Source organism: Marmota flaviventris, chromosome X, assembly GCF_047511675.1.
Source record: "Marmota flaviventris isolate mMarFla1 chromosome X, mMarFla1.hap1, whole genome shotgun sequence".
Lineage (NCBI taxonomy): Eukaryota > Metazoa > Chordata > Mammalia > Rodentia > Sciuridae > Marmota > Marmota flaviventris.
The window spans coordinates 7,427,894-7,453,118 of NC_092518.1; the positions used below are offsets into that span (position 1 = coordinate 7,427,894).

At 37.7% G+C, this 25,225-nt stretch overlaps 1 protein-coding gene across 1 annotated transcript in view; it reads left to right on the forward strand.

Moving 5' to 3' along the window:
* Positions 1 to 25,225, forward strand: part of Frmpd4 (FERM and PDZ domain containing 4) — a 230,759-nt gene that overhangs the window by 179,335 nt on the left and 26,199 nt on the right. The window contains exons 7-11 of the mRNA XM_027946511.2: positions 5,286 to 5,331; positions 13,804 to 13,908; positions 16,190 to 16,297; positions 20,481 to 20,612; positions 22,702 to 22,821. Of these exons, the coding sequence (XP_027802312.2) occupies positions 5,286 to 5,331; positions 13,804 to 13,908; positions 16,190 to 16,297; positions 20,481 to 20,612; positions 22,702 to 22,821 (511 nt within the window). The remainder of the gene's footprint in view (positions 1 to 5,285; positions 5,332 to 13,803; positions 13,909 to 16,189; positions 16,298 to 20,480; positions 20,613 to 22,701; positions 22,822 to 25,225) is intronic.

Below are 25,225 nucleotides of genomic sequence, written 5' to 3' on the forward strand. Positions count from 1 at the left end.
GTTGGTATCCTATGCGAATGGCAGCATTTCGTTCCCCTTGCCGGGCAACCAAAGCACCGGGTGAGTCCTGACCGGCCCTCAGCAGGACCCGGACCGAGAAGCAGTTTCCGCGGGCTCCTAGCCCCGGGCCAGGGAAGTTCCAGGAGCCGGAACTCGGCCGCTCCGTGCTCGGTGTAAGCTCCTATAAATGTAAGCTCCAAGAAGCAGTCCCCGCGGGCTCAGTTCCGGGAGCCGTAATTCGACTGCTTAGTGCTTGTTGTATGCCCTGGTAGGAGCAGGGTCCAAGAAGCAGTCCCCGCGGGCTCCGCAGCCCTGGGCCAGGGCAGTTCCGGGAGCTGGAACTCGGCCGCCCCGCGCTCGGTATTCACTCTGATAAGATCAGGTTCTAAGAAGCACCCAGGCGCTGAGCCCTAGCAATCTGTCTGCAAGCCGCAGGCGAATTGCAGCCTGAAATTACCTGTTCTATGGCTGAATGAGCTGCGGTCAGTCAAAAACAGGGGTGGTGACGTCAGTTTACCAACATGGTGTCTGCTGGCCTCCTCTGTGGTCTGACCGGTGTGGAGAACCGAGATGGACCGCTTCCTTCCCCCGTCTCGAACCCAGAATTCAGCCCTGAGTACGGTGCTTGCGCGGCTGGCAGAAACTGCAGCGCTGTAACCCTGCGTCTCTATCCCAGCGCACGCTGCAGATTCTAGCCGCGGGGCGATTTGCTGAATAAGCAGTGTTACCCTCCGTGCGACAAACCTCTCGCGTTTGAGTCCCCGTAGCTGATCCTCGTGCGATGGAAATCCTTCCTCCAGGTTCCGGAGCACCCCACTATTGCTGGAAATTCCTAACAAGATATCCTTTAGCCGTCCTGACTTGTCATACTCCCACACAGTGAAGCAGCACACGGGGACAATGCACTCCCCTCGCCGCCATCTTCCTTCCCCCCTCTTACATAGGATTCTAACTTCCACCATGCCTGAAGACTCTCCCTTTTGCCAGCTTTAATGAAGCTAAGTGGCAGTGTTAAAAGACCCACATGGCAAGGAACTGAGGGTGGACCTAAGCCAACTACTGAAGATCCTCAATCCAAAAGCCTAAAAGGAACTGAGATCCTCAGTCCAAAAGCCTAAAGAGGAATTTAATTCTACCAGAAATTATGGAAGTGAACTTGGAAGTAGATCCTTCCCAATCAAACTCTCAAATGAGGCCCCAGCCTTGGCCAACATTTTGTTTGAAGCCTCATCAGAGAACTTGAAAAGGATGACTAAGCTAAGCCATGCTTATATTTCTAACCCACATCAAATGTAGATAATAAATGGGTGTTGCTTTAAGCCTCTAAGTTTGTGATGATTTGTTATGCAGCACTCAATAACTAATAAAGCTCACATCTGTGGCAGGAGAATAATGACCCCCCCCCAAAGATGTTCTCAATTTCTAGAGTCTCTGACTTTGTAGATGTAGTGAAGTTAATGATGGGGTGGTTATCTTAGATTCCAGGGAGGACTAATTAATCACAAGGATCTTTGTCAGTGAAAAAGAGTCAGGGAGAGGTTTGAAGATGCTGTACTGATGGTTAGGGAGGGGCCATTCTCCAAGGAACACAGGCAATCACTAGAAGTTGAAAAGGGCTCCAGAATGAATACAGCCCTGCTAGCAACTTGATTTTAGCTCAGCAAAACCCAATTTACTATCTTACATTTCTGACCTCCAGAAATGAAAGGTAGTAAATTTGTATGGTTTTAAGCTACAAAGTTTATAGTAATTTGCTAATACAGTATCTATGATTACCAACATCTATGATGAGTAGCAATAGTCCTTCTCCAGGGGCTCATCTGCTCCTAACAGCTACTGCACTATAACTGTGAATATCAGCTTCCTTTTCCAAAAGTAAACAAATAAATATGTTGCCACTGAGCATCATTTGATAGAAAATTACTCTTGTCCCTCTGTTTTATGGGTCCATTCATTCTCTTGCCCACTCCACCACCTCATGATTTATTCTGAGCCTTATTCATCATTCTTGTGTTTAACCTTTTTATTGTTTCTTCCTAGGATCAAAGACTTTTGGTCAAGGACTATTTGAACTCAAAGAATATGATCTATTCAAGTCTATATAAGTAAAGAGAGATCGGAATAAGGTAGCCAGCATACCACAGAGGGCACAATCAGAAGGAAACTGTACTTCCCCTACCCCTGTTAATCATTTATAATAGCTCCCTATGGTCATTTGTAACCCTTAACAAAATCTCAGGTTGATCCCAGAAATGTATTCAGCATGCTCAGAAAAATTCTCCAGTCACTTGTACCCTTGTGATTACAATAATTTATAATCTAATTAAAATGTTCAATTGTCATGGAATAGTTAAACTTCCAACTCCACAAATTTGTCCCTTGCCCCAGGTTTTCCTTCAGGTTTGCAGTGGGTTAAGGGGCATTGTCAATGCTTTCTCTAGTTTCCAACATTCTTCTCTAGCCTTAGCTCTTTCAGATTGAAATGGGGCCAGGGTGGTGAGAGTTTTCTCTCAATAAAGTTTTCACTTATTGAAACCAATATAATCTAGCATTGGTTTCCTCTATTCATGCAACATAATGATGGTTGATTCTTCCCCTTGTAAGTGCGTCTGTATATTTCCAGAAGATTTCTCTGCTGAGTTGCTCCAATTGCAGCCCCATCAAGTCAGATAGAACCCAAGGCCTGGTTATGCCCAGTATTCCTCAGCTTAGCCATCTTTTGGCTAATGCCCTTTCACCCCTGGAAGAAGTTTAGTTGATCAGGAGGCCTTTGCGAAATGATCCCAGGGTAACATTTCTTGCACATCTTACCCCAGGAATCACACTTTGTGCCTGGCTGAGTGGAAGGATAGTGATTTCACACATGTAGCCTCTACTCTTCAGGCATATGCTACTTCTGCCAGCTTCTCCCTGTTTCCTTTTTTCAATTTTAAATTAAGTCATGAATCAGACTGAAGGTGAATAAGGGGTTAAGGATTACAAATTCTCCTTTTCAACACCCCCTTGGAACATCATCCAGCACCTTTCTTTAGCATGTGGAGATGATTGGCATCTATCAGCATGGGACCTCAGCTGAATCTGTCTAAATCCATTTTGGCATCCTTTAACATATAAACACATATGGCTTTGATCTTTTTTTTCTTCCTAGGATTGAGTTAGGAATCCTAAGGGATCTGAAGCACTATGGAATTAATTCTTCTTGTCTGGCAGGTGATGATTAAGTACTTACAGATGAGAGAAAACAGAAGTAAAAGCTTGTTCCCAGAATGATGATAGATATCATACTGAGAAATTTTACATCAATTATTTTATTTCTAATGGAACAGTGAACAACCAGCCCTCAGGAATGGTGGGAATTAGAACTGTTCCAAGGACTACTGGCATCTGCATCCTTTACTCAGATGCTCTGCCACAAATGTGTCTTGGCTCCCAACTCTCTTAGTCTCTGTGTCTCTTAATAGTAATTCTGGAGAGAGAAAATTTGATTGGCTCATTTTCAACACTCAGTCCCATCAGCTGGTCCCAGAGGCTGAGTTCCCAGGACTGCTACTGAGGGCTGTGAGAGCAAATTTGGACAGAACAAGCCAGGCAGGGCAGACAAGTTCATTGACATGGCTGCCATACTCACAGATTCTTTATGCTGTGGGGCTGTGTCACATTTCTTATTTCCTCAATGTTTATTATTTCCTGTGAAGAGTGGAAACTAGGGAACAGTACTTTGCTTCTGTTTATGTTGCTTTCTGCATATTTGTCTCCTATCTGCTGTCTCAGAGATGGACACCCAACTTCCCTTCAACCCCTCACCCCAACACATTCTATTGCAGGGAATATCCATATCCCCTTAAAGCATAGTGGAAGAATTTCTTTGTGAAGTAAAGCTAGAGTAGACTGGCTGGATAACAGTGTTTTGACAGTGATGTTGACCTGGTGATGCCAGATTGCTCCTCAAACTGCTCCATGTGTCTACACATGTGCCCACCAGCAGGGCACGATCCTTATCTTACCCACTGAAACTACATTTGATTATACTGTTGCTCTGTCTACTGCAGTTATTGGGCTCTCTGTCAGTCTTGAAAACTAAGAACTTGTGAGAGAAGCTGGGCCACTGTCAACAGTATGCTATCTACCTGCTGCAGTATCCCTATCAGCCTACGTGTCCTGGTTCTTTCTGGATTTATAGTTCTAGTTCTTTTCCTGCCCTATTCATCCCTCTCCTCCTGTACCTCACTCTCTACCTCAAGATTCACATCACCTTTGACAAATCAGTAGTTCATGGTCCAAATAGCCAGGATGAGTAGGTGAAGCCACAAATCAGTGAGGGAGGTACGATCTGCAATGACTTTTCTCAAAAGAACAGAATTACAACAGATCCCTTTGCCTCTATCATTCAGGCAATAAATCACAAAAGCAGGTAATTAATTACAGCCTAAAGTAAAAAAAGTCAGCTCCTCTTCAACAAAATGGCAACTGACCTTTCTCTTACTTACGATACAAAAGAACAAAGAAAGGAAGGAAGAAAAATATTACAACCCATAATGTGATTTTTCTCCAGGGTTTGAGTCATTTGGAAGGTTTGGGTTACTTGGAGGAAATTAAATAAACCATTATATGACATTATTCTGCTTTACTATGAAGGGTTCCCTGTTGTGAGCAATATTTCCCAATTGGTGCCTGTCTGAAATACTTATCAGCTCAGGGTCCTTGGCACTGGACGTACAGAGCTGAACGGTGTGTGGAGGGATGTTTGCTGGGATGCTGTTTTTACATAAGCAACCTCCAATGACATTTATCTTTCGTAATGCTGACCCTGAGAAGATAATTATGTTCCCCAAGTTGACAGAATTTTTAAAATCCCTTCCCCTTGCAGAAAAGTACAGAAAATTTTAAGCGGCAAAGAAAAGCAGGCTAAAGGAAAATCAGAAGGGGAGAATCAATTCTGAGAGCAGCAAAAAGCGTAGAGACTGATTGAGTTGATGCTTCTAAAACCGTTCTTCCCTCGCCAAGTCTTATTTTAGGGTCCTGCTGTTCGGCAGCACAGATAATATTGCCCAATGTAATCCGCCTAGGAAGCTTTCAATTGGACAGTTTGTTACACTCGGCAAACACTTGATTTTGGTTTTCTCTGTGGTCTGAAAGCCCTCTTCTGAGCTGTTTGATTTACTCTGCCCTGAGAGCCTAAGAAACATTGGCCAACACATCACACATTTCATTTACAAAGAAAACTGTCACTGTTTGAGTCCAGGCTCTGTGCATTTTGTAAATATGTTTGTTTCTCTCTCTTACAGAAGCTGCAAAGAATCAATACTCCTCACTGTCATTCAGCCTTACCCTGTAAGTGTTCTGTGAGTAAAAGTGCCACTGAATGATCTCGGGATTCTAGTCTCCCCACCCACTTTACAGAAGTCATGACAATGAATAACAGCAGAGAAAAATAACATGCATTCACAGTGCAGACTCGGAATTCTTGAGTATTTGTACTTTGTACTCCGCATTAGCAAAGCCATCTATTGGAGAGGAAAGAAAGTTATGTGTTTCCTAAATATCTTGAAAGACAATCAGCTATTCAGCCCTATGAAATTCTCGCATCTAGAAATAACACCAAACTCAAGACTGTGGTTTCCGGCTTAAGAATCACAAGTCTTATGGGAATATCTAATTGTAGGAATTTGAAGAACAAGTTTTATTCTTATCTATGTCTAAATAAGTTGGTAAATAACTGGATATTTTGCCTGCTTTAAAGGTGGTCCTCGAGGAAATATGATTTGTCTGAATTTGATTTCAGCTACCTTGGTTCTGAGGATGGAAAGAGATTAAAATCATACTGAATTTAGTTCCCATGATTTTAAAAAAACAATGATCATGGTATAATTTGCTTACCATAGGATTCAACCATTTTAAGAGTATAATTCAATAGATTTTACAAAATTTACTAAAGTATGCAACCATCACCACAGTCTGGTTTCAGGAAGTTTTCATCAACCCAATAAGATCCCTGTTCCCACTTACAATTAATCCCAGTTCCCACGCTCAGTTCCAGGCAACCACTAATTTACTTTCTATTTCTATAGACTTGCTGTTACTTGTGAATTTTATAATTGTCAGTTAAACAAAAAATACTAAGGCAAATTCTTTCAGATTTCTCCCAAAATGATTATCATCAATCAGTACGTTTGTTTGCCCTTCACATGGAGGGGCAAAGATTCCAACCTGCTTAGTCTTCTACTTCCTTCACCATAGAATTGGAGCACTTCTCCTCTCCCATCCCAAAATTTTCCTGAGAGCAGTGGGCTAGGCATTTTTTTTAAAGAGAGAGAGAGAGAGAGAGAGAGAAAGAATTTTTTAATATTTATTTTTTAGTTTTCGGTGAACATCACATCTTTATTTTATTTGTATGTGGTGCTGAGGATGGAACCCAGCGCCCCGCGCATGCCAGGCAAGCGCGTTATTGCTTGAGCCACATCCCCAGCCCAGTCTAGGCATTTTAGGTAGAAAAAAAAATGTATTCAGAATTCTGATAAGACCACAAACAGAACTAACCCAGACAATAAATTATAATATAATATTACTGGTACTAGATCTCAAATCTTGGTTCTTTCAGATCCAGAAGCCTCAAATTCAAATGCACATGTTTAAATTCAGTAAAAGAGATGGAACTAAGAGGTTTTTTTAATATATGTCCTGGATGACATAATTTATTGTCTAGTGATTTTCATAGCTGTCCAGAACTTTCAGTCCCTTATCTATATGAGAATTGGTTAAGATCATATTATTTCCAAGGGCTCCCTTTTGCTACCATCTCATGATTCTGTGATTCCTACTGTATGCTTTAATATAAAGTACAGATGGGCTGTTTTCAGATTGTTTTATTTAACCAAATCGTCATTGTCACCTACTTCAAATCTATCCATACTTCGTAATTTGTAGGTTGCAGGAAAATACATTTTGGTAAAGCCAATGTAAATGTCTATTGTAAGTAGTAAGCAAGTGATTATAAATCACTGGTGGAACTTCAAGTTTACATTGTTTTTCTGGAATTCTCTGTCCCTAATTTATAATCTATTAGAAATGCAAGACTAGAACCATTTTTATTCTAAACCAAATTATTTTTGTAGTAGGTCATACTGGAAATTCTCTGTTGTGGGACTGTCATGTACAATATTTAGCAGCATCCTTGACCTCTACGCATCAAATGCTAACAGCACCCTTTTCCCCAGTTCTGACAACCAAACATGCCTTGAGACATTGCCAAAAGTTCCATGAAAAGGGAATTGCCCCCAGTTGAGAACCACTGTTCCTCCTAAAGTCTTGTCTTCTTCTAGTCATATATGACCTTTCTCTTCTCTGAATTGTGGGAATTCATACTCTGAAATTATTTCAATAGACACATTAGATATGGACAAGAGGAAAAATGGGAGAAAAGACTGCAATTTTTTATTTGTATGCTTATGTTTGGATTTTCCTACCAGAAAATTGTTTCTTTAAAATATTGGGTTTCTTTTATTTGCTAAGTATCCTTTTGGCAACCAGGATTGACATACAGAAACAGATGACAAAGCAGACCAAGAGATAATTCATAAATTCTACTTTTATTATAGACAATAAAAATTAACATTTTAATTTATTTTGCAACTTGCACACTAGCACTTTTTATGTTACTTGCATTTCTTCTGAATTATAAGGTCCAGTAAAGACAAGAGAACCAATATTTATCCAGCCACAGAAATCTATCTCCAGGAAGGCCCAGGTCAAGGGGACCTGGCAAAAGTCTAAGGATCCATGAAATTTCTTGATAATTTTTTAAAAGTATTATGAATGACTCTCTCACCCTACATTTTTACTGTTCTCTCTAGGAAATAAATGTAGAAATACAGAAGAAAATTCTGAAGCAGAAAAATTTTTAAAAAATTAAAAATCAGTAAAACTTTTTCTCAGGGGCAACCAAGTGTAAACATTTCAAACTATCTCCTTCCAATCTCTTTTTTCTATGCCTTATTGGTAGCCAATATCATATTAGATGCTCAATTGTATCTTGCTTCTTTTACTTAGTATTTCATAAGCATTTTTGCATGTCATCAGCAAATCTTTATAAGATTCTTTTAACTGGCTGCAAAATGTTACCTTGAACTGTTAACTCAACTAAGCCACTATCATTGGGCCCTTCACACTGTCCTTAATGTTTTACTATTATAAATAATTCTGCAGATTAAATTGTTGTGTGTAAATCTCTGTATTTAGTAGTATTTTTCCAGGATGGTGTGTGTGTGTTTGTGTGTGTGTGTGTGTGTGTGTGTGTGTGTGTGTGTGTTTGGTGCTATGTATTGAATCTAGGGCCTCAAGCATACTAACAAGTGCTCTACCATTGAGCACTTCCCAAATTACCTACCTGCTTGGTAGTCCTTGTCTTAAAGTTTGCTTTGTGGGGACTCAAAACTAAGTTACCCATTGATAACTGTAGGGTTATCCTTACCAAATGTTTCACTCAATGTCTGTTGTATAAGAAGTATCATAGAGCTACAGGACTACAAGTTCAAGAACTTACACTTCAGTTTCAGGAATCAATCTTATTTATGTAATTTTTCAAACTATATTCTAGTTACTTCTAAGAGCATCTGACAACATCAGGAGCAATACCACCCTCTATTGTGACCATCTTAGCCAAAGCAAATTTGGAAAAGGGTACAAGATTTAATTAATGGCCTACTAATCTTACAATTAACAGCAGAAGAATTTGATTATTCTAAATGAAAATCATCATCATTTCCACCACAGGATAAGAAATTGTTATAATAAGCACCTATAAATTGCAAAGAATTAATTCACCAGGTTTTTGAGTGGTGCACCTTGTGTTTTTTTTTTTGTTTGTTTGTTTTTGTTTTGTTTTGTTTTGTTTTTTGAGTAACAAAGAAAATTGAGTTCAAACTGTAGTTTACACTACACATTCCATCAGTATCTCTGGCCAGTAAAGTAAGCCATTACTTTGTTGATTCTCATTAAGTAGCCTTCAGAGAGTTTATGTTTTTATTTTCAAAAAGTATTTTTTAAATGTAAATTGAATATATGAAACAGTCATGAATCCAGAACAAGAAAAATGAACTTGTGAACTATTAGACTTTTATCAAAGCTCAGTTAATTTCAAATTATATATAAACTAATATTTATTTAACAGCCTTGGCCATCTAGTAGTGTCTTTTCTGTTCTTCATAGATTACCATGTTTGTCAGTAGGGCATAGTAAATAAATACAGTAATGAGGCTACCAGAGATGGCATGTTATACCTACAGAGAAGACAGAGAATCCCCAGCTTGGCAAGTTCTACTTGAGTCATTTACTGGAGTCATTTACTCTACGAAGAAATAAACCTATGTACTTCCATGACCCCTAGGAACATCACTGCATTCTAAAATTATACGAAATTATTTCATCCAAAAACTAAGTTCCGTTAAATATACATATTTTTAAAAATCAGGATTGAACCTAGGGGTGCTTAATCACTGAGCCACTTGCCTAACCCTTTTTATTTTCTATTTCAAGACTCCTTATAGTCGCCCTAAATTGCTGAGGCTGGCTTTGAATCAGCGATCCTCCTGCCTCATCCTCCCAAGCTGTTGGGATTACAGGTGTGTTCCACCATACCCAGAAAACATACTTTTTTTATTGACACAAAGAATTCTGTAGAACATTCTAGAAAATGTGGTAAAATATTTTTTGAAAAAAAACAGAATACACAGAGGAGTAAAGTTCAGTGTCTAAAACCTTGAACACATGTGAAATATTTCATTCCCAAACAATGCTGGAAAAGTAGGTATTACTGCATTGAAACATCTCATCTAATTAGTAGTGTCTGTTCTGGGTAGCTTTATTACAGGCGCTTCACTTGTTGGGCCAAAGTAAATACTGCCTGCTTAAAATCATTAAGGGAGAATAATGTTTTCCCTTCAGCTAAAAAATGGCATATCAAAAGCAAATGAACTCCCCACTGTATGATTTGCTCGTTAATCATCACTAAACTTGGCCTATAATTACACAGATACTGATGAGAACACCACTGTCATATCACTTAAGCTCTGTAGTAGGACTTCTAAAACTTGAGCATGTTTAAAGATGGGTTCTTTTGAGGGAACACCCATTCAGAGTTCTTTTGGTTTGGGGGGTTTAATTTTTGGGTTTTTTTTTGTTTTTGTTTTTATTTTGTTTATTTGTTTATTGTAATAGTGGGAATTAAACCCAGGAGTGCTATACCACTGGGTTACATACCCAGAAATTTTTGAATTTTATTTTGAGATAGGGTCTCACTAAGTTACCAAGGTTGGACTTGAACTTATGATCCTCCTTTCTTAGCCTCCTGAATAGCTGGGATTACAGGTTTGTACCACCACTATTTTGATTTTGTTTTTTTAAGACAGCAGCCATTCTCTTAAAATGTCTTTCATAGGTGGATCAGTTAAGTTCTGGAGAACTAAACCATCCATTCATCCAGTCTTTTAAGACAGTAGTCATAGCAAATGTTGGGAGTTGTATAGGTATAGAGGATATCTTTACAAATATTAGGATTATCCTAGTATTAAGGCAAAAACTACACACAAGAATACACACACACACACACACACACACACACCACATACACATTTTATCATGTTTTTTCATCAGTGGCTGGCTTTTTATTGTAGTGAAATACATATAACATAAACTTGGCCATTTTAAAGTGTGCTATTCAATGACATTAAGTATATTCATAATGTTGTATAACATTGCCATTCAATAATGGTTCCATAACTTTTTCACTACCCCTAAAGGAAACCTGGTATCCATTAAAGTGATCATTCCCCAGTCTCTCCTCTCCCTGCTCCTGGCAACTACTAATCTACTTTGTTTCTATGGAATTTTCTTATTCTGAATATTTTACATAAATGGAACTATATAATATACAGTCTTTTATGAGTGACTTCTTTCACTCATAATCACATTTCCAAGGCTCATCCATGTAATATCATGTGTCAGTATATTATTCTTTTTTATGACTGAACAATATTTCATTGCATGGACATACTACATTTTATCTATCCATATTATCATGATTGGTTTTAATTTAATTGATTGTATACTACTTGTATTGGACAAGAATGTGAATACTTTTTTTTTTCATTTTACATGAAATCCAAAGTATGGGTCACCCTAACAGGTGTTTGTGCCTTGAGATTAATAAAATACACAGAAGATTCAACCTCTGTGTTGATTCTAGAGTCAATTAATAGAATTCATTATGCATCAGTCTTGATGTCTTGGAACTATATAGCATGAAAAACACTAGCCTGAACTCTAGGCAGTTGCCAATATTTGACCATTTTAGTTTATATGATTCATAGCTAAATATTTACCTCTTTATTAGGTTCTGTAAAAGAAAGTAACTCTTTTAAAAAATAGACAAATGATGCTGGTAACATAGTAGACATCTATTAGAGGTGAATTCCCTTCCCTTTAGGTGTCATTAAAATTATATGATAAGAATGATTCTCAAATTAAGCAACTTTATCAAAATCATACAGCAAAGAATCCCCCGATCCCAGCACCCTTCTAAATAGGTTCTTCCACTCCACTGGCAATTTCTGAGAGAGAAGTGTGTCACTCAGCCGCTCTTTCCAGTAAAAGAAGAGAAAGAATCACCTATAAGGCAAAATTTTAATTCAATTTTCAATTCTAAGTTAAAATCTCCTTCATACCCTGCCCAATAGTATCATAGATCACGGGTTACCAAAAAGAGGCTGAAACTCAGTGTGCAGATACATAAAACATCATGAGTGCTTGTGTGTGTCTGTGTGTGTGTGAATGTGTGTGAGTGTGTACTTGCTTGCTCACATGCCCATATATTCTAAATATGAATAACAATGGGAATATTGAACTTTGAGAGGTTCTTCTCTACCTCATTAAAATAGATGATTAATGAGCAAGTCATCAAAAACCCAATATTAGATTTGACCACCACCTCATCTTCCACATTGTACACAGGGCTCTGTATTAGAAGTAGGGTTTATGTCTATTCCTCCTATGCCCCCCTTTCCCTACCCCCACTATGAATCAGCCTCCTTATATCAGAGAAAACATTTGGCATTTGTTTTTTTTGGGGGGGATTGTCTAAATTCACTTAACAGTATCTTCTCTAATTCCATCTATCTACCTGCAAATACCATGATTTTGTTCTCTTTTATTGCTTAGTAATATTCCATTGTGTATACATGCCACATTTTTTATCCATTCATCTATTGAAGGGCATCTAGGTTGGTCCCACAGTTTAATTATTGTGAATTGTGCTGCTATAAACATTGATATGGCTGTGTCCCTGTAATATGCTGTTTTTAAGTCCTTTGGATATAGACCAAGGAGAGGGAGAGCTGGGTCAAATGGTGGTTCCATTCCCAATTTTCCAAGAAATCTCCATACTGCTTCCCATATTGGCTGTACCAATTTGCAGTCCCGCCAGCAGTGTATGAATGTACCTTTTTCCCCACATCCTCACCAACACTTGTTGTTTGTCTTCATAATAGCTGCCACTCTGACTGGCGTGAGATGAAATCTTAGAGTAGTTTTGATTTGCATTTCTCTAATTGCTAGAGATGATGAACATTTTTCATATATTTGTTAATTGATTGTATATCCTCTTCTGAGAAGTGTCTGTTCAGGTCCTTGGCCCATATATTGATTGGGTTATTTGTTTTTTTGGTGCTTAGCTTTTTGAGTCCTTTATATACCCTAGAGATTAGTGCTCTATCTGATGTGTGTGTGTGTGTGGTAAAAATTTGCTCCTAAGATGTAGGCTCTCTATTTACCTCACAGATTGTTTATTTTGCTGAGAAGAAACTTTTTAGTTTGAACCCATCCCATTTATTGATTCTTGATTTTAATTCTTGCACTATAGGAGTCTTTTTAAGGAAGTTTGGGCCTAATCCCACTTGATGGAGATTAGGGCCTACTTTTTTTTTTCTATTAGACACAGGGTCTCTGGTTTTATTCCTAGGTCCTTGATCCATTTTGAGTTTGAGTTTTATGCATGATGATAGATAGGGGCTTAATTTCATTTTGTTGCATATGGATTTCCAGTTTTCCCAGCACCATTTGTTGAAGAGGCTATCTTTCCTCCAATGCATGTTTTTGGCACCTTTGTCTAATATAAGATAACTGTAATTATGTGGGTTAGTCTCTGTGTCCTCTATTCTGTACCATTGGTCTACTGGTCTGTTTTGGTGCCAATACCATGCTGTTTTTGTTACTATTGCTCTGTAGTAGAGTTTAAGGTCTGGTATAGTGATGCCTCCTGCATGGGGTTAGAAATGATGGTGGAATGTGATGGACGTTATTATCTAAAGTATATGTATGAAGACATGAATTGGTGTGAATATACTTTGTATACAACCAGACATATGAAAAAATATACTCTATATGTGTAATATGAATTGTAATGCATTCTGCTGTCATTTATAAATTCAAAAAAAATTAATAAAAAAGAATTAGGGTTTATGTACTTTCACTGCTGTCATTTTAAAAGCTCCTTAGAAATGTTCTCAGTAACAACATGGAACATGCTTTTCATATTTCTGGTCTGGTGACTAAATCCGACTTATTAGTTTATGGGCATGACAGGATTTCAATTACATTCAAAATTTGTATTTCTTCTTTAAGTTGGGAATGTACCAAATATTCTACATTTTAGCAAAAGTATTACATTTCTTGGAGGATGAAGATGAAAAACAATTGTTACATGGTTCACATTATGTTATCAGTAACCAGATAAAATATTTTCTTTCCTTCTAGTCTCCCAAATCAGCATTTATTAGTGCTGCAAAAAAGGCAAGATTAAAGTCCAATCCTGTCAAAGTGCGATTCTCTGAGGAGGTAATCATCAACGGCCAAGTGTCGGTGAGTTTAGAGTCATCTGCTTTGTGACTGAGAGGGTCACAGAGGTAGGAGCTTAGCATTTAAGCAACGCCAGTAATTTGACTAGAATGATCAATCAAAACTAGTTGTTGTTTTTCACAGGCGTGTTGAATCTCAGGAATGTGAAGAGCTTAATAGGTCACCAGGTTGTAACTCAGGCCCCTTAACATAGCTAGAATATGTGATAATTCAATGTTTCCTAGAACATATTTAGGGTGAGAGTCCTCTCTGCTTTGCACCAGAGTTTATCTGATCTGTGTGCACTGACATGCCTCATTCATATTGGGTAAAACAGTCCTCTTTGAGACATTCACTGATTTCTTCCTATTGGGCCAACTAAGCATTATTCCACACAATAGACTATTGTGTATTTTGAGAAAAGTATTATTTTTTCCCTTATCAAAAATTTATGATCTTTGAACTTATAAAATAGCAAAAAAAAATTAAAACGATGGAAAGGTTTTATATATGCAACCAGAACTAAGGAAATATTGCTCAGATCCCCGTTAAATAGGTCTTAATAGAAAGCATGACTGCACAAGCATTCCATTGATCTTCAAAATGAATCATGCAAACATCAGTAGGATATTTTAGTTTCAATTTTTCCCAAAGAAAATAGTGTAGCTTTTACAAATCTTTTGTCCAAGGTACTAATATTTGGGGACAGCGGGAGGGGGGGTGTCTTGGAAATGCCAGATTTTGTTGTTGAATTTTGTTGTTGCTGTTAGCATTGTTTAAATAAATTCACAATGATAATATCTCATTTGTGATATTTTGTTATTGGTCACAAACTGTTCCCTGAGGTTGGTACTGGATCGGAAATGGAAGATGTAGGCCTGCACATCCTGGGCAAGGCACTTATGAGTCTTCTAGTCAATTTATATAGATGCCAGGGAGTTAACTGGTCAATCTGTCAAGACTATTGTGACACTTATGGAAAAGGGCCTGAGGCTGTCACTGTGTGCACTGTGAGCATTTTCTGCTGCCCTGTGAGCATGTTCGGTTCTGCTTACTTGATGAATCCCCATCATTCTGGATACAGGGTTACCTTATATTATCTATTCACAACAATCTGTCCCAGTTGAAGGATGGAAGGAACAAAGCAATCAGTACATCTCTCAGAAGGTCATCTGAAAATTACCTTTTTTCCCAGAGTTTCTGAGCTTGAGATTGGGCATTTATAGAAGGAATATGATTCTAGAAGCTGTTGTAGCAAATGTCAATTAATCTCCGGACATAATAGGGCTCATAAAAGTTAGCTGGTGTATGAAGACAGTTCTGAGGGCCAGACATTCTTAACCTCCATTGCCTTGCCACAGGCTTATGGATGCTGGACCTTCCGTCCCATGTCTGTTCCTCAGCCTTTGTGACCTCTTCATGCCTAGTCTACCCCCACTCTTCCTGGTTACAGGGTGCCATTCCACCTGGATGTGGATCCAGATTTACTCAATAAATTGGGTTGCAGGAAAGTCATGTGGGAAGTCCATGGAAGTAGACAGGAAAGGCAGAGAAAGAAACAGGCATGTGAAAGGAAGGGGTTGCATTTACTGGGACTGTAAGTTACTGGCAAATGTTTGAGAATCTTGTCTGTAGTTCCCACAATCTTCAAACCAAGGTCCTTATGGTTTTATGTTTGCTGAGTCCCCCTCAGCCCCTGTGAACTTGGTAGCCAACTACATGTTCATAACTCAGTTCACCCCTAGGACTCATAGAACTCACACATACATGCCTCCTCCTCCCTCTTTTCTCTCTCTCACGACTTCAAATTAAAGAAAACATCTGGAAGCATACATTTCTTTTGGTTGTATTTCAAAGTGCCATCTCTTTTCAAGGTATTTCTAAATTGTGATCTGTTCATTATAGACTCAATGTTTGACTCTAACACACTAATCCATTCCTTATATTTTTCCTTTTGAGTTTAAAATATAGTTTCACACACAACTTTGCACTTCAAACTCATTAATGCTTGTGAGTCACCATCATGACCACTGCCAGGCACCAACTGCATTATATCACACAGCATCCCTACCGGTCCTTGTTCTGTTCAATTCATCCTGCCCTGCAGAAACCTGGGCTTGCTTGTACTTTCTAACACTGAAACTCAATTAAAAAGGGATCATTGTTATTTGTATTTTCCAATGAGTATCAGTTTTTTTATTTTGTGATTAAAATAGACTGTATAGATATGTGTTGCCACTGGCCATAGTAGATTCCTAATTTGACTGACCTGCAACCTTCCCACCCCTTTTCTGTTATTAAACAGGAAACTGTTAAGGACAATTCACTTCTTTTTATGCCAAATGTTTTGAAAGTCTATCTGGAAAATGGGCAGACCAAATCATTCCGCTTTGACTGCAGCACCTCCATCAAGGTAAGATGACCTACTAACATCTGTACCTAGGCAGTGCCAGGTACAGAGTGAATGATTCGCACTGTAATGCCAGAATGGCAACACCTTCTTTCAGAATTATCCCTTTATTCCTATGAATGTGTTACTTGCTCCCATATAAGGTCACATATGAATATTTAATTTTTTAATAACTTTATTTTATTCATTTATTTATTTTTATGTGGTGCTGAGGATCGAACCCAGGGCCTTGCACTTGCAAGGTGAGCGCTCTACCGCTGAGACACAACCCCAGCCCCCATGAATATTTAAAATCAAACAAAAACAAAAAGCTTAAAATAAGAAGGTTCTGCCCTTTTGTAAAACCCCCTTGTTGTTGTGAAACAATGTAATATGCTCCCAGTGAAGAAACACTAAGGCTAGTCATTTTAATGCAACTGCAAATTAATTAAAATAGTGTGACTGTCACCAAGAAGGTTTGGCACCCTGCCCAAAGCCAGCATGATTTCTCAGTAATGTCAGCCACCAAGAAGATTAAGATGTTAGCTGCTAATTGAATATCTGCTACTTTGGTGTCCAGCAAAAACAAGGAGTAGAATAATGTAAAGATTACAGTTACTTTTAATTGCTGTAACCAATTTCATGGGAATAATGCATAAAAAGTCAGAAATGAAGCATGCTTCTTAGGAGAAGTGGTAGAAAGGAAGTGTCACAAAGCAATCCTATGATTTCAGAGCCACGGGTGAATTTTACATAATAGCTATTATAGCAAAGTGTACACCTATTTTTCCTCACGTTTCCTTCCTGGAAAAGAAAAATGCATATTCTTTTTTTTTTTTATTATTGGACAAAAGTGTGTTCAGAAATGGATTGCTCCCTAATGCTTCATCAGCCTAAAATAGGCTTTCTTCAAATGGCACAGTAAAAAAGATTTTATGGAGATGCAAAACTACCTAATGATAATCTGTACAATACTCTATCAAGAGAATATCGACTCTGGTTTAAAAATGTCTGTCAGTAGTCAATCCCTAATTCTATTTTTTTTAAATTAATCAGCATAGACCTCACATGTGGAAGGATTTCTGAAAAGGCTCACTTTGAATTTTTATTGCCATGATACCAGCAAGCAGCTTGTCTTGAATTGCTTTAAACACGTGGTTATTTAGTAGGCAATAGAATAGACAATATTAGTAGATTGATGTTGGAGCATTAAGTCATCTTTCAATCATTCCAAATGATTTTAACTTCCGTCATACAAGACTGCTAATTTTAAATGGTGATCACTGAAAAAGTCATTTTCCTCTTTCCTATTCAATACCAATTTATAGTGTGATGTTAATCTTATTATTGATTGACAAATTTTTCCTGCAAAAGACAAAATAATAAATATTTTAGGCTTTGTGACTCATTTGATTGTTCAACTATTTAATCCTGTCTTTGCATAAGGAAAATAGCCATAGACAGGTAGGTTTGGGAAATCCTCAAGACCACCCTCAGGTTTAATATTTCACTTAAAGGATTGAGAGAGCTTCCAGGAGTTATCCCCTAATGGATTCATGCTCACAATGCTCGATTATTCCAGAAATTATGTGTGACAATGTGCACGAAGTACTGTCAACCAATGAAGCTCACTTGAACCTTGGTGTCCAGAGTTTTTATTGGGGGTTGGCCATGTAAACAAACCTGGGTGACCTTAATGTCCAGCCCTTCAAAAGGTCAAGCTGATATTGCATGGCCAAAGGCCCCTACCATAAATACAGTTGTTAGCATAGATCAAGTGGTATAGCCCAGGGCCCAGGTTAAACAAAAATACTCCTGTCAGGCAGGACATTCCAAAGATTGAGAAGTTACTTCCCATGAATGGAAGCAAAGGGCCACATCTTTGTTTAGGCAAGGTTAATCTGTTAATGCAGAGATGATATGTGAACAAATGGGTATGTCCTGATTGGGCCCAAGGGCCATGGTTTGCAGACCTCTAAAGTAACCCATATAGCTATATATTACAACTCTAATACCATGGCCTTTTTTGGTTACCAACAAGTCAGTTCCTTACCACTGAAATCCCTACCCCACCTGAAGCTATAGGTAAAGACTTTGATGGATATCTTAACAGAAACAAATCTAAATTTAAGAAAGCTCTGTTGTTAATTCCCTCTGGTGTCTTTATTATAGGAACCCACACTAGACTGAGTTTGATCTCCCCAAGGACTGCCAATGACAATGAGAAGACAGGGAGCAATGCAGAGTTCACATCAAATCAAACTTATCTTATCTTGCACCTAACAGCTTTATTATCACAATAGACAGTGGCTAGTAGGCGTAAAATAGAAATAGTACAGTTATGAAAGGAATATAACACTGTTTAATAAAAATTGCTAAAATTCTTGCTACAGAGTTATAATAGGAAAAAATTATAGCTATCAATTTTTAGTGTCCTCCCTAGTGGTTGGGGAGATGGTTTTATAAAGTATATGTTGCCATACAAAGAAAGCCTGGTTTTATTTTTCTCTTTACTGGGCCTTGTGCAGAAATTATGAAGCAGAAAACTTTTTGGTGAAATTCAGCATAGTCAAGGCATTTCTACTGAACAGTTTTTGTTTGGGGCATGTATGGTGGATATGGGGATTTTTTCCATATATTTTTGGTGCATTATAGTTATAATAGTATTGGGATGTGTTATTTCATATTTATTTGGATATGGGAATTTTGTTTTAAGAGGGCCTGGAGAAATTTTAAAAGGGCCACAGAGAAGAATCAAACATCAGAAAAGTCAGTAAAAGAAAACTTTATGTATGACAGGTTTCTCTATCTTGACACTATTGGGATTTTAAACTAGATATTTCTTTGCTATAGGACTGTCCTGTGTATTATAAGATGTTTAGAAGCATTCCTGGTCTCTATACATTTGATTCCATTAGCATCCTCAGCCCAATTGTGACAACCAAAAAATGTCTCCAGAAATTTCCAAATGTCACTATGGGACAATATTTTCTCTGGTTGAAAACAACTGCTATACAGGAATTTAGCATCTGAATATAAGTTTTCTTGATGAGAGATAATTACCTAATTTTCAATAACATGAAAAAAATAAAGATTAAAAAGATTCATTTTTTCCTTGCAGCAAATGTGTGTATATTTCTATATGGAATACCTTTCTGATCATAAATGTTTAATACTACAAATGATTACTGACAGAGCTTGTCCATTCCCCCTTCCACAGAGATGTAAAATAAATGTATACAATTATGGTTCCCTAACTCTGTGCCAAACAGTGTTTTAATAAATGTGTTCTACATATGAACTCATTTAATTCTCATATCCATTCCAAGGAAGTCATTATAATCATCCCCAGATTACAGATAGGGAAACTAAGATACTTATAAATTAAAAAACTTGCCCAAAGATGCACAGCTAATAAGAAGTAGAGCTGCAATTAAAAAGCAGACTATCTCCGGGCTGGGGCCATAGCTCAGAGGTAGAGCACCCGCCTCGTACGTGTGAGGCACTGGGTTCAGTCCTCAGCACCACATAAAAATGAATAAAGATATTGTGTCCAACTACAACTAAAATATATTTTTAAAAAAGAAACCAGACTATCTTCAAAGTCTATTTTCCTCACCTTTTCCATATTCCTTGTGCAGAAAGGTAGACCAGGTGCCAGCTCATTCTGTAAAGGGCCAGATAACAAATATTTCAAGCTTCATGAGCTATTACTCAACTCTGTTGATACGATGTGTGAAAGCAGTATAGATAACAAAGAAATAGTCATGGCTGTGTCCCAGTAAAACTTTATTTACAAAAACAAGTGGTAGATTTGGCATTCAGGCTATACCCCTGAAGTAGACCACTTTCAAAGCTGGTTTAATAACTACTTCATATAGAAGGAGATTTGAACTAACTACATTACACCATCTATTGACACCCTTTCTAATTTAAGACATGACTTGGTAGGTAAGCTCCTCCTACAGCTATGTACCTCTAGGTCTTGAACTCCACAAAGATGTTGGGTACTTGGGAGACCAGGAAAAGACTAAGAGAAGGAAGGCCTCACTTGTGTACTTTTTTGAAGCATTAAATTTCAGAATCAACCAAAGATATGCAATTTCAAGATGTAAAGCCTAAAAATATAATACTTTCCAGTCATGATAGACTCCAAAAAGGGGAACCTTTGATTTTGATCTCATTATGTCATTATTTCCTCTGTAAGGATGTCATCTTAACCCTTCAAGAGAAGCTCTCCATCAAAGGCATCGAGCACTTCTCCCTCATGCTGGAGCAGAGGACGGAAGGGGCTGGCACCAAGCTGCTCTTACTTCATGAACAGGAGACACTTACTCAGGTCTGTGAAATTATACTCTCAAGTGTTGATGTTGCTGGTAAGAGCAGAGCCAAGCTTGTAGTCTCAGAATGTCCCTTCCTTTAATCCTTTCAATCAATGTAGTAACTGCATCCCCTGTGTTCTCACTGAAGGGACCGCTGGCATTCAGGAGGCATTTTACCCCTCAAGAAGGATGATTCCCTTTTTGTCAATCTTTCATGGACCACCAGTTGATCTCCCAAACAGACTCATCAAAGACTCAGCAGCTACTTGTTGGCAATACAGCTCTGTAGAATTATATTTTATATTATTACAATGATTTGTTCCCCTATTTTGATCATTGATCTCTTGAAATCATTAAAAAGAAATGATTTCTGAGATTATGTACATTAAGTAAAAATCAAATTTAGTTGTCTTAAATTTTGGATACATAATTAAAATTATTTTAGGAAGCCTAAAATCTCTGCCCCAGTCCTGCCCGCTATAAATATGTGATCTACCAATGTGTCCCAGTTCCTGGTTACCAAGATGCCACCCCCATCTGTTCTCTGGGGAGACAAGCAGACTGCTTGGCTGCTGAATTCAGCATAGCATCCTCATTTGTCTGTAATTCCACACGAGAGGAGTCCTTTGTTGAATATCCAAGAAATTTCAACAAATTCCTCTTACATGCAAGAGTTCAGTGATGATGGAACTTTAGAGAGAGGTAATGAGAGGATACCAGGAACTGAAGCATCAAGATACCACCAGATAGATGGATGGACAGAAAGTACCATCACACTAAAGTGCTTCTTGTTTGTGTCATAATTAAAAACTGGTTTCCCACACAATGAGTCCTGCAAATAATCCCTGATTCTCTTGATTTAGTCCAATTGGAGGTAATGAATTGGAAAGTTGCCATTTGTATTGGTTTATATTCTTCTCAAAACTTGACCTATTATTTATATCAGATTTAAATCAACCCATACATATATTAAATCGTTTCTAATGATTGTTTATTATTTTGACCTATGCTAAAGCATTCTTGGAAATTGAACTATTTTGTGCCTTATTATAAAGTAACAATCCCTGATAAACAGAATCCATCTACTGGAAGCTCAATACCTGCATCTGAGAAGCAGAGCTTAACAAGAATTGGAGTGCATGTGGTTTATTTAGAAGGAGATCTTGGGAAATTCTGGAGGAGGAATGAGGAAGGGAATGGAAACAATTGGGAAGTCAATAAGGACTATATCATCAAATCAGTTTCTACTGCAGACAACTCACTCCAACTGGGGAACTATGGGAGAGAGTATAAAATACATGTCAGAAGTATCCCACCCAATGGGTGAGGTAGCTGGGGCATTTGTCTACCACTGTATGATCTGCTATTGTTGGTGAGCTGCATCTGAGGATAGGTAACTCCCTAGTTATTCAGGTTTGCCTGGTGCTGTCAGATGGTCACAGGTATTTTCAGGAAATATCTTTTAGCCTGTAGCAAAAAGTTACAAGGGGATGCGGACAGATAGCCAGTTACTATGAGTCTAACAAAAGCCCCACAACTCTATCTTACCATTTATACTTTTTCTCTAAACTTATGTCTACTTCATGGGCTTCAAGGAATGTGTCATGCTGATTTATTGAATAAAGATTTTTTTTTTTAAATCTCTTCTGGTACTAGGTAACCAAAACTTAAGAAAATTTATTTAAATATCCTGAAACAAACCAACTACATATCTTGGAAATCAATGTGATGTAATTATTACAATTTCTGAGTGGGGTAAAAAGTGGTTTAATGTAAATATTTGTTTGAATTCATATGATCCGACAAAGGACTATATTTTCTCCTATCTTGACCTGCTTCCCCCCACCCCCATATACGGGGCTTTCCTGGGATCAGTTCCTTAATAAGTCCCTTGCATGGAAGCCCTCATCTCCAGGCCTGCTTCTGGGAAACCCAACCTAAGTCACAAGGTAAGATGCAGTTTTCAGGGAATGAGTATCCATGATAAATACTAAAAGAACTTTTGACTACTCTAGTGTGGAAAGAAAGTTAACTTTGCTTCTCTGTCCCTTAGTCATCTCTCAGATGGCACTGAAAGGTTCTTGTGTGATGGGTTTATTCTTCCAGGTGACACAGAGGCCCTGTTCCCATAAGATGAGGTGTCTTTTCCGAATTAGCTTTGTCCCAAAGGATCCAATTGACCTGTTAAGGAGAGATCCAGTTGCTTTTGAGTATCTCTATGTTCAGGTATGTGAAAAATTTAGCATGGTTTATACGAAGGTTGTGGGATAAATTAACTTTTTCTCCTTGAGTTATTTTTGGGGAGATCTTTTCCTGTTAGTCCTCATCCTAAAAAGTTGTAAAAGTAGTCATCTATATTTTCCACTCAGGTTCAGCAATGATTAACATTTTACCATATTTATTAGTGTGGGTGTATGTTCCCTGTCTCTCTCTCCATAGGAAAATACACACACTTTTTTTTTTCTAAATGACATGAAAGGTAGTTACCAAAATCAAGTGTGTTTACTTCTAAATACAGTGTACATTTTCTAGTAACCTAAATGATTTTTTATATGATCATTGCACAATTCACAAAATCAAGAAATTTAACATTGATGTTATTTACATTATCTCATCTGTAGTTTGTATCCAAATTATGCCTATTGTCCCCCAAAGGTTCTTTATATCAATTTTTATTTGGATCAAAATTCACAGAAGGATCTCATTTTGCATCTAGTTATCATTTCTCTCTAATCTCCCTGTCTCTGGAACATTCCTTAGCCATTCTTTGACTTTTATGACCTTGAGAGTCTTGAGGTGTACTGATCAGATATTTTGTAGAAATCTATCAATTTTGGCTTCTCTGGTATGTTTTTATGATTACATTGAGGTTATATATTTTGGAAAGAATAAGATGAGTGACTGTGTCCTCTTCAATGCATCACATCAGGAAGTACATGATGGTGGTTTATCCCCTTATTATCAAGTCTAACTCTTAGGTGGTATTCTAAAAATTTTCCTTCCCAAAGTTACTACTTTTCCTTTTGTAATTAATAACTAATTTGTGGAGTCACTGTGCAACTCTTATTATCCTGTATCTCATCAAATTTTTACCTACTATTTTAGTATTAATTGATGATTCTTTCCTGAATCTATTAGTATTATAATGGTAGAAAATGATGTGCCTAATTCCATAATTTCTTCTTCATCTATTAATTTGCATGTTACTGTAAGAAATATTTTCCCCTTCTCCTTTATTTATGTATCTACTCATGCACTTATTTGGTGCTTAGATTGCTCTGAAATATTGTGATATTTATTATACTGGAATTATTAGTTTTTAGTTAATAGAACTTTAAGAAAATAATATCCTTTCTAGACCATCTATCTGATATTTGATTCTAGGATATAATTCTCCCAAAAGCAAAAACTTCCAGGAATGAGTATCTGGCACAGTTTGTCCCAAAAGAAATTTACTCAATTTGATATTTAGGAGATGATTCTATGTTTTTCTATAACCATATCCTATTACTCTCACTTAAATTTCCAATAACAAACAAACGTTTGTTAACTCTGAGTAGTTGTTACACATGTATTGGATGTATTTCAAAGCTTTTGGAATCCTCAGAAGTTGGATAGGGAGAAGAGAGAACATAGAAGAGAGATAGACAAGATAGATTTTAGAAGTTAGAAATTATCACATAAAGTAAAGTGATAATAAGCCCTAGAGATCAGAAATGAAGTCAGAAAATAAAAGAAGGAGAACATTTTAGCACATGGGAGCCCTCAGGGTAAGGCCAGTTAAACTTTCACTACCTCAGTGGTCTTTAGAAGAGACTGTGGTATTTATGGCTCAATAAGATGATTGATATTCATGAAGATGACCCTGAACACTTAGGATGCATCAAATCCTGTTCAATTCATACTCTGTTTATCAAGAAAAAAAAATGTATTCTGGATTTTCCACTCGAAACAGTGAGACTGTCATGTTTTAAGTTTTTAAATGTTAAACTTGGTCACCTGGACCCTTTACTTGTCAATGATGTCCCCTGTTCCCTAACAGGCCAGGGAACCCAGACATGACTGCATGAAACAAAGCCTGATTCTCAGCTGATCCATTACTGCATCTTCCCCATATTCCTGCTGAGAACCAACACAGGGCCCACCACTCCAGTTAAGACCATGTGCTTCATTTATTAGCTCATTAGTTGCAAATAAGTAGTTACAGGTGCCAGTCACGCTATAGCTATAGACAGATACATTTGATGATTATTTTCTATAGTTATACATGCATCCTGATTGCAGGATGGTGCTTTAAATCCATTTGACTCTACTTCTGTTTAAACACAACAAGTACATTATATTTATAAAAGAATAACATGCTTGTGTTTCCTCTTAAGTAGACAAGGAACACCTTAAACCTGATTCTATTAAGGTGTGTTTGCTCGAATTTAATGCATGGAGATATTTCTTACTCAAAAGACACATCTTTTATACCTGTGGGACTTGTCTCAGAATGGGAAAAGCTGTCTGGAGATCTTGCCTAGGGACAAGCAGAAAAAGACCAATGTTTCTGCTTTCCCACCTTTTGTGCTGTGTAGGTGGTGGATTAGCTACCTCTTCAAGGAGTAGCCAGCAGGGAAGATGGACA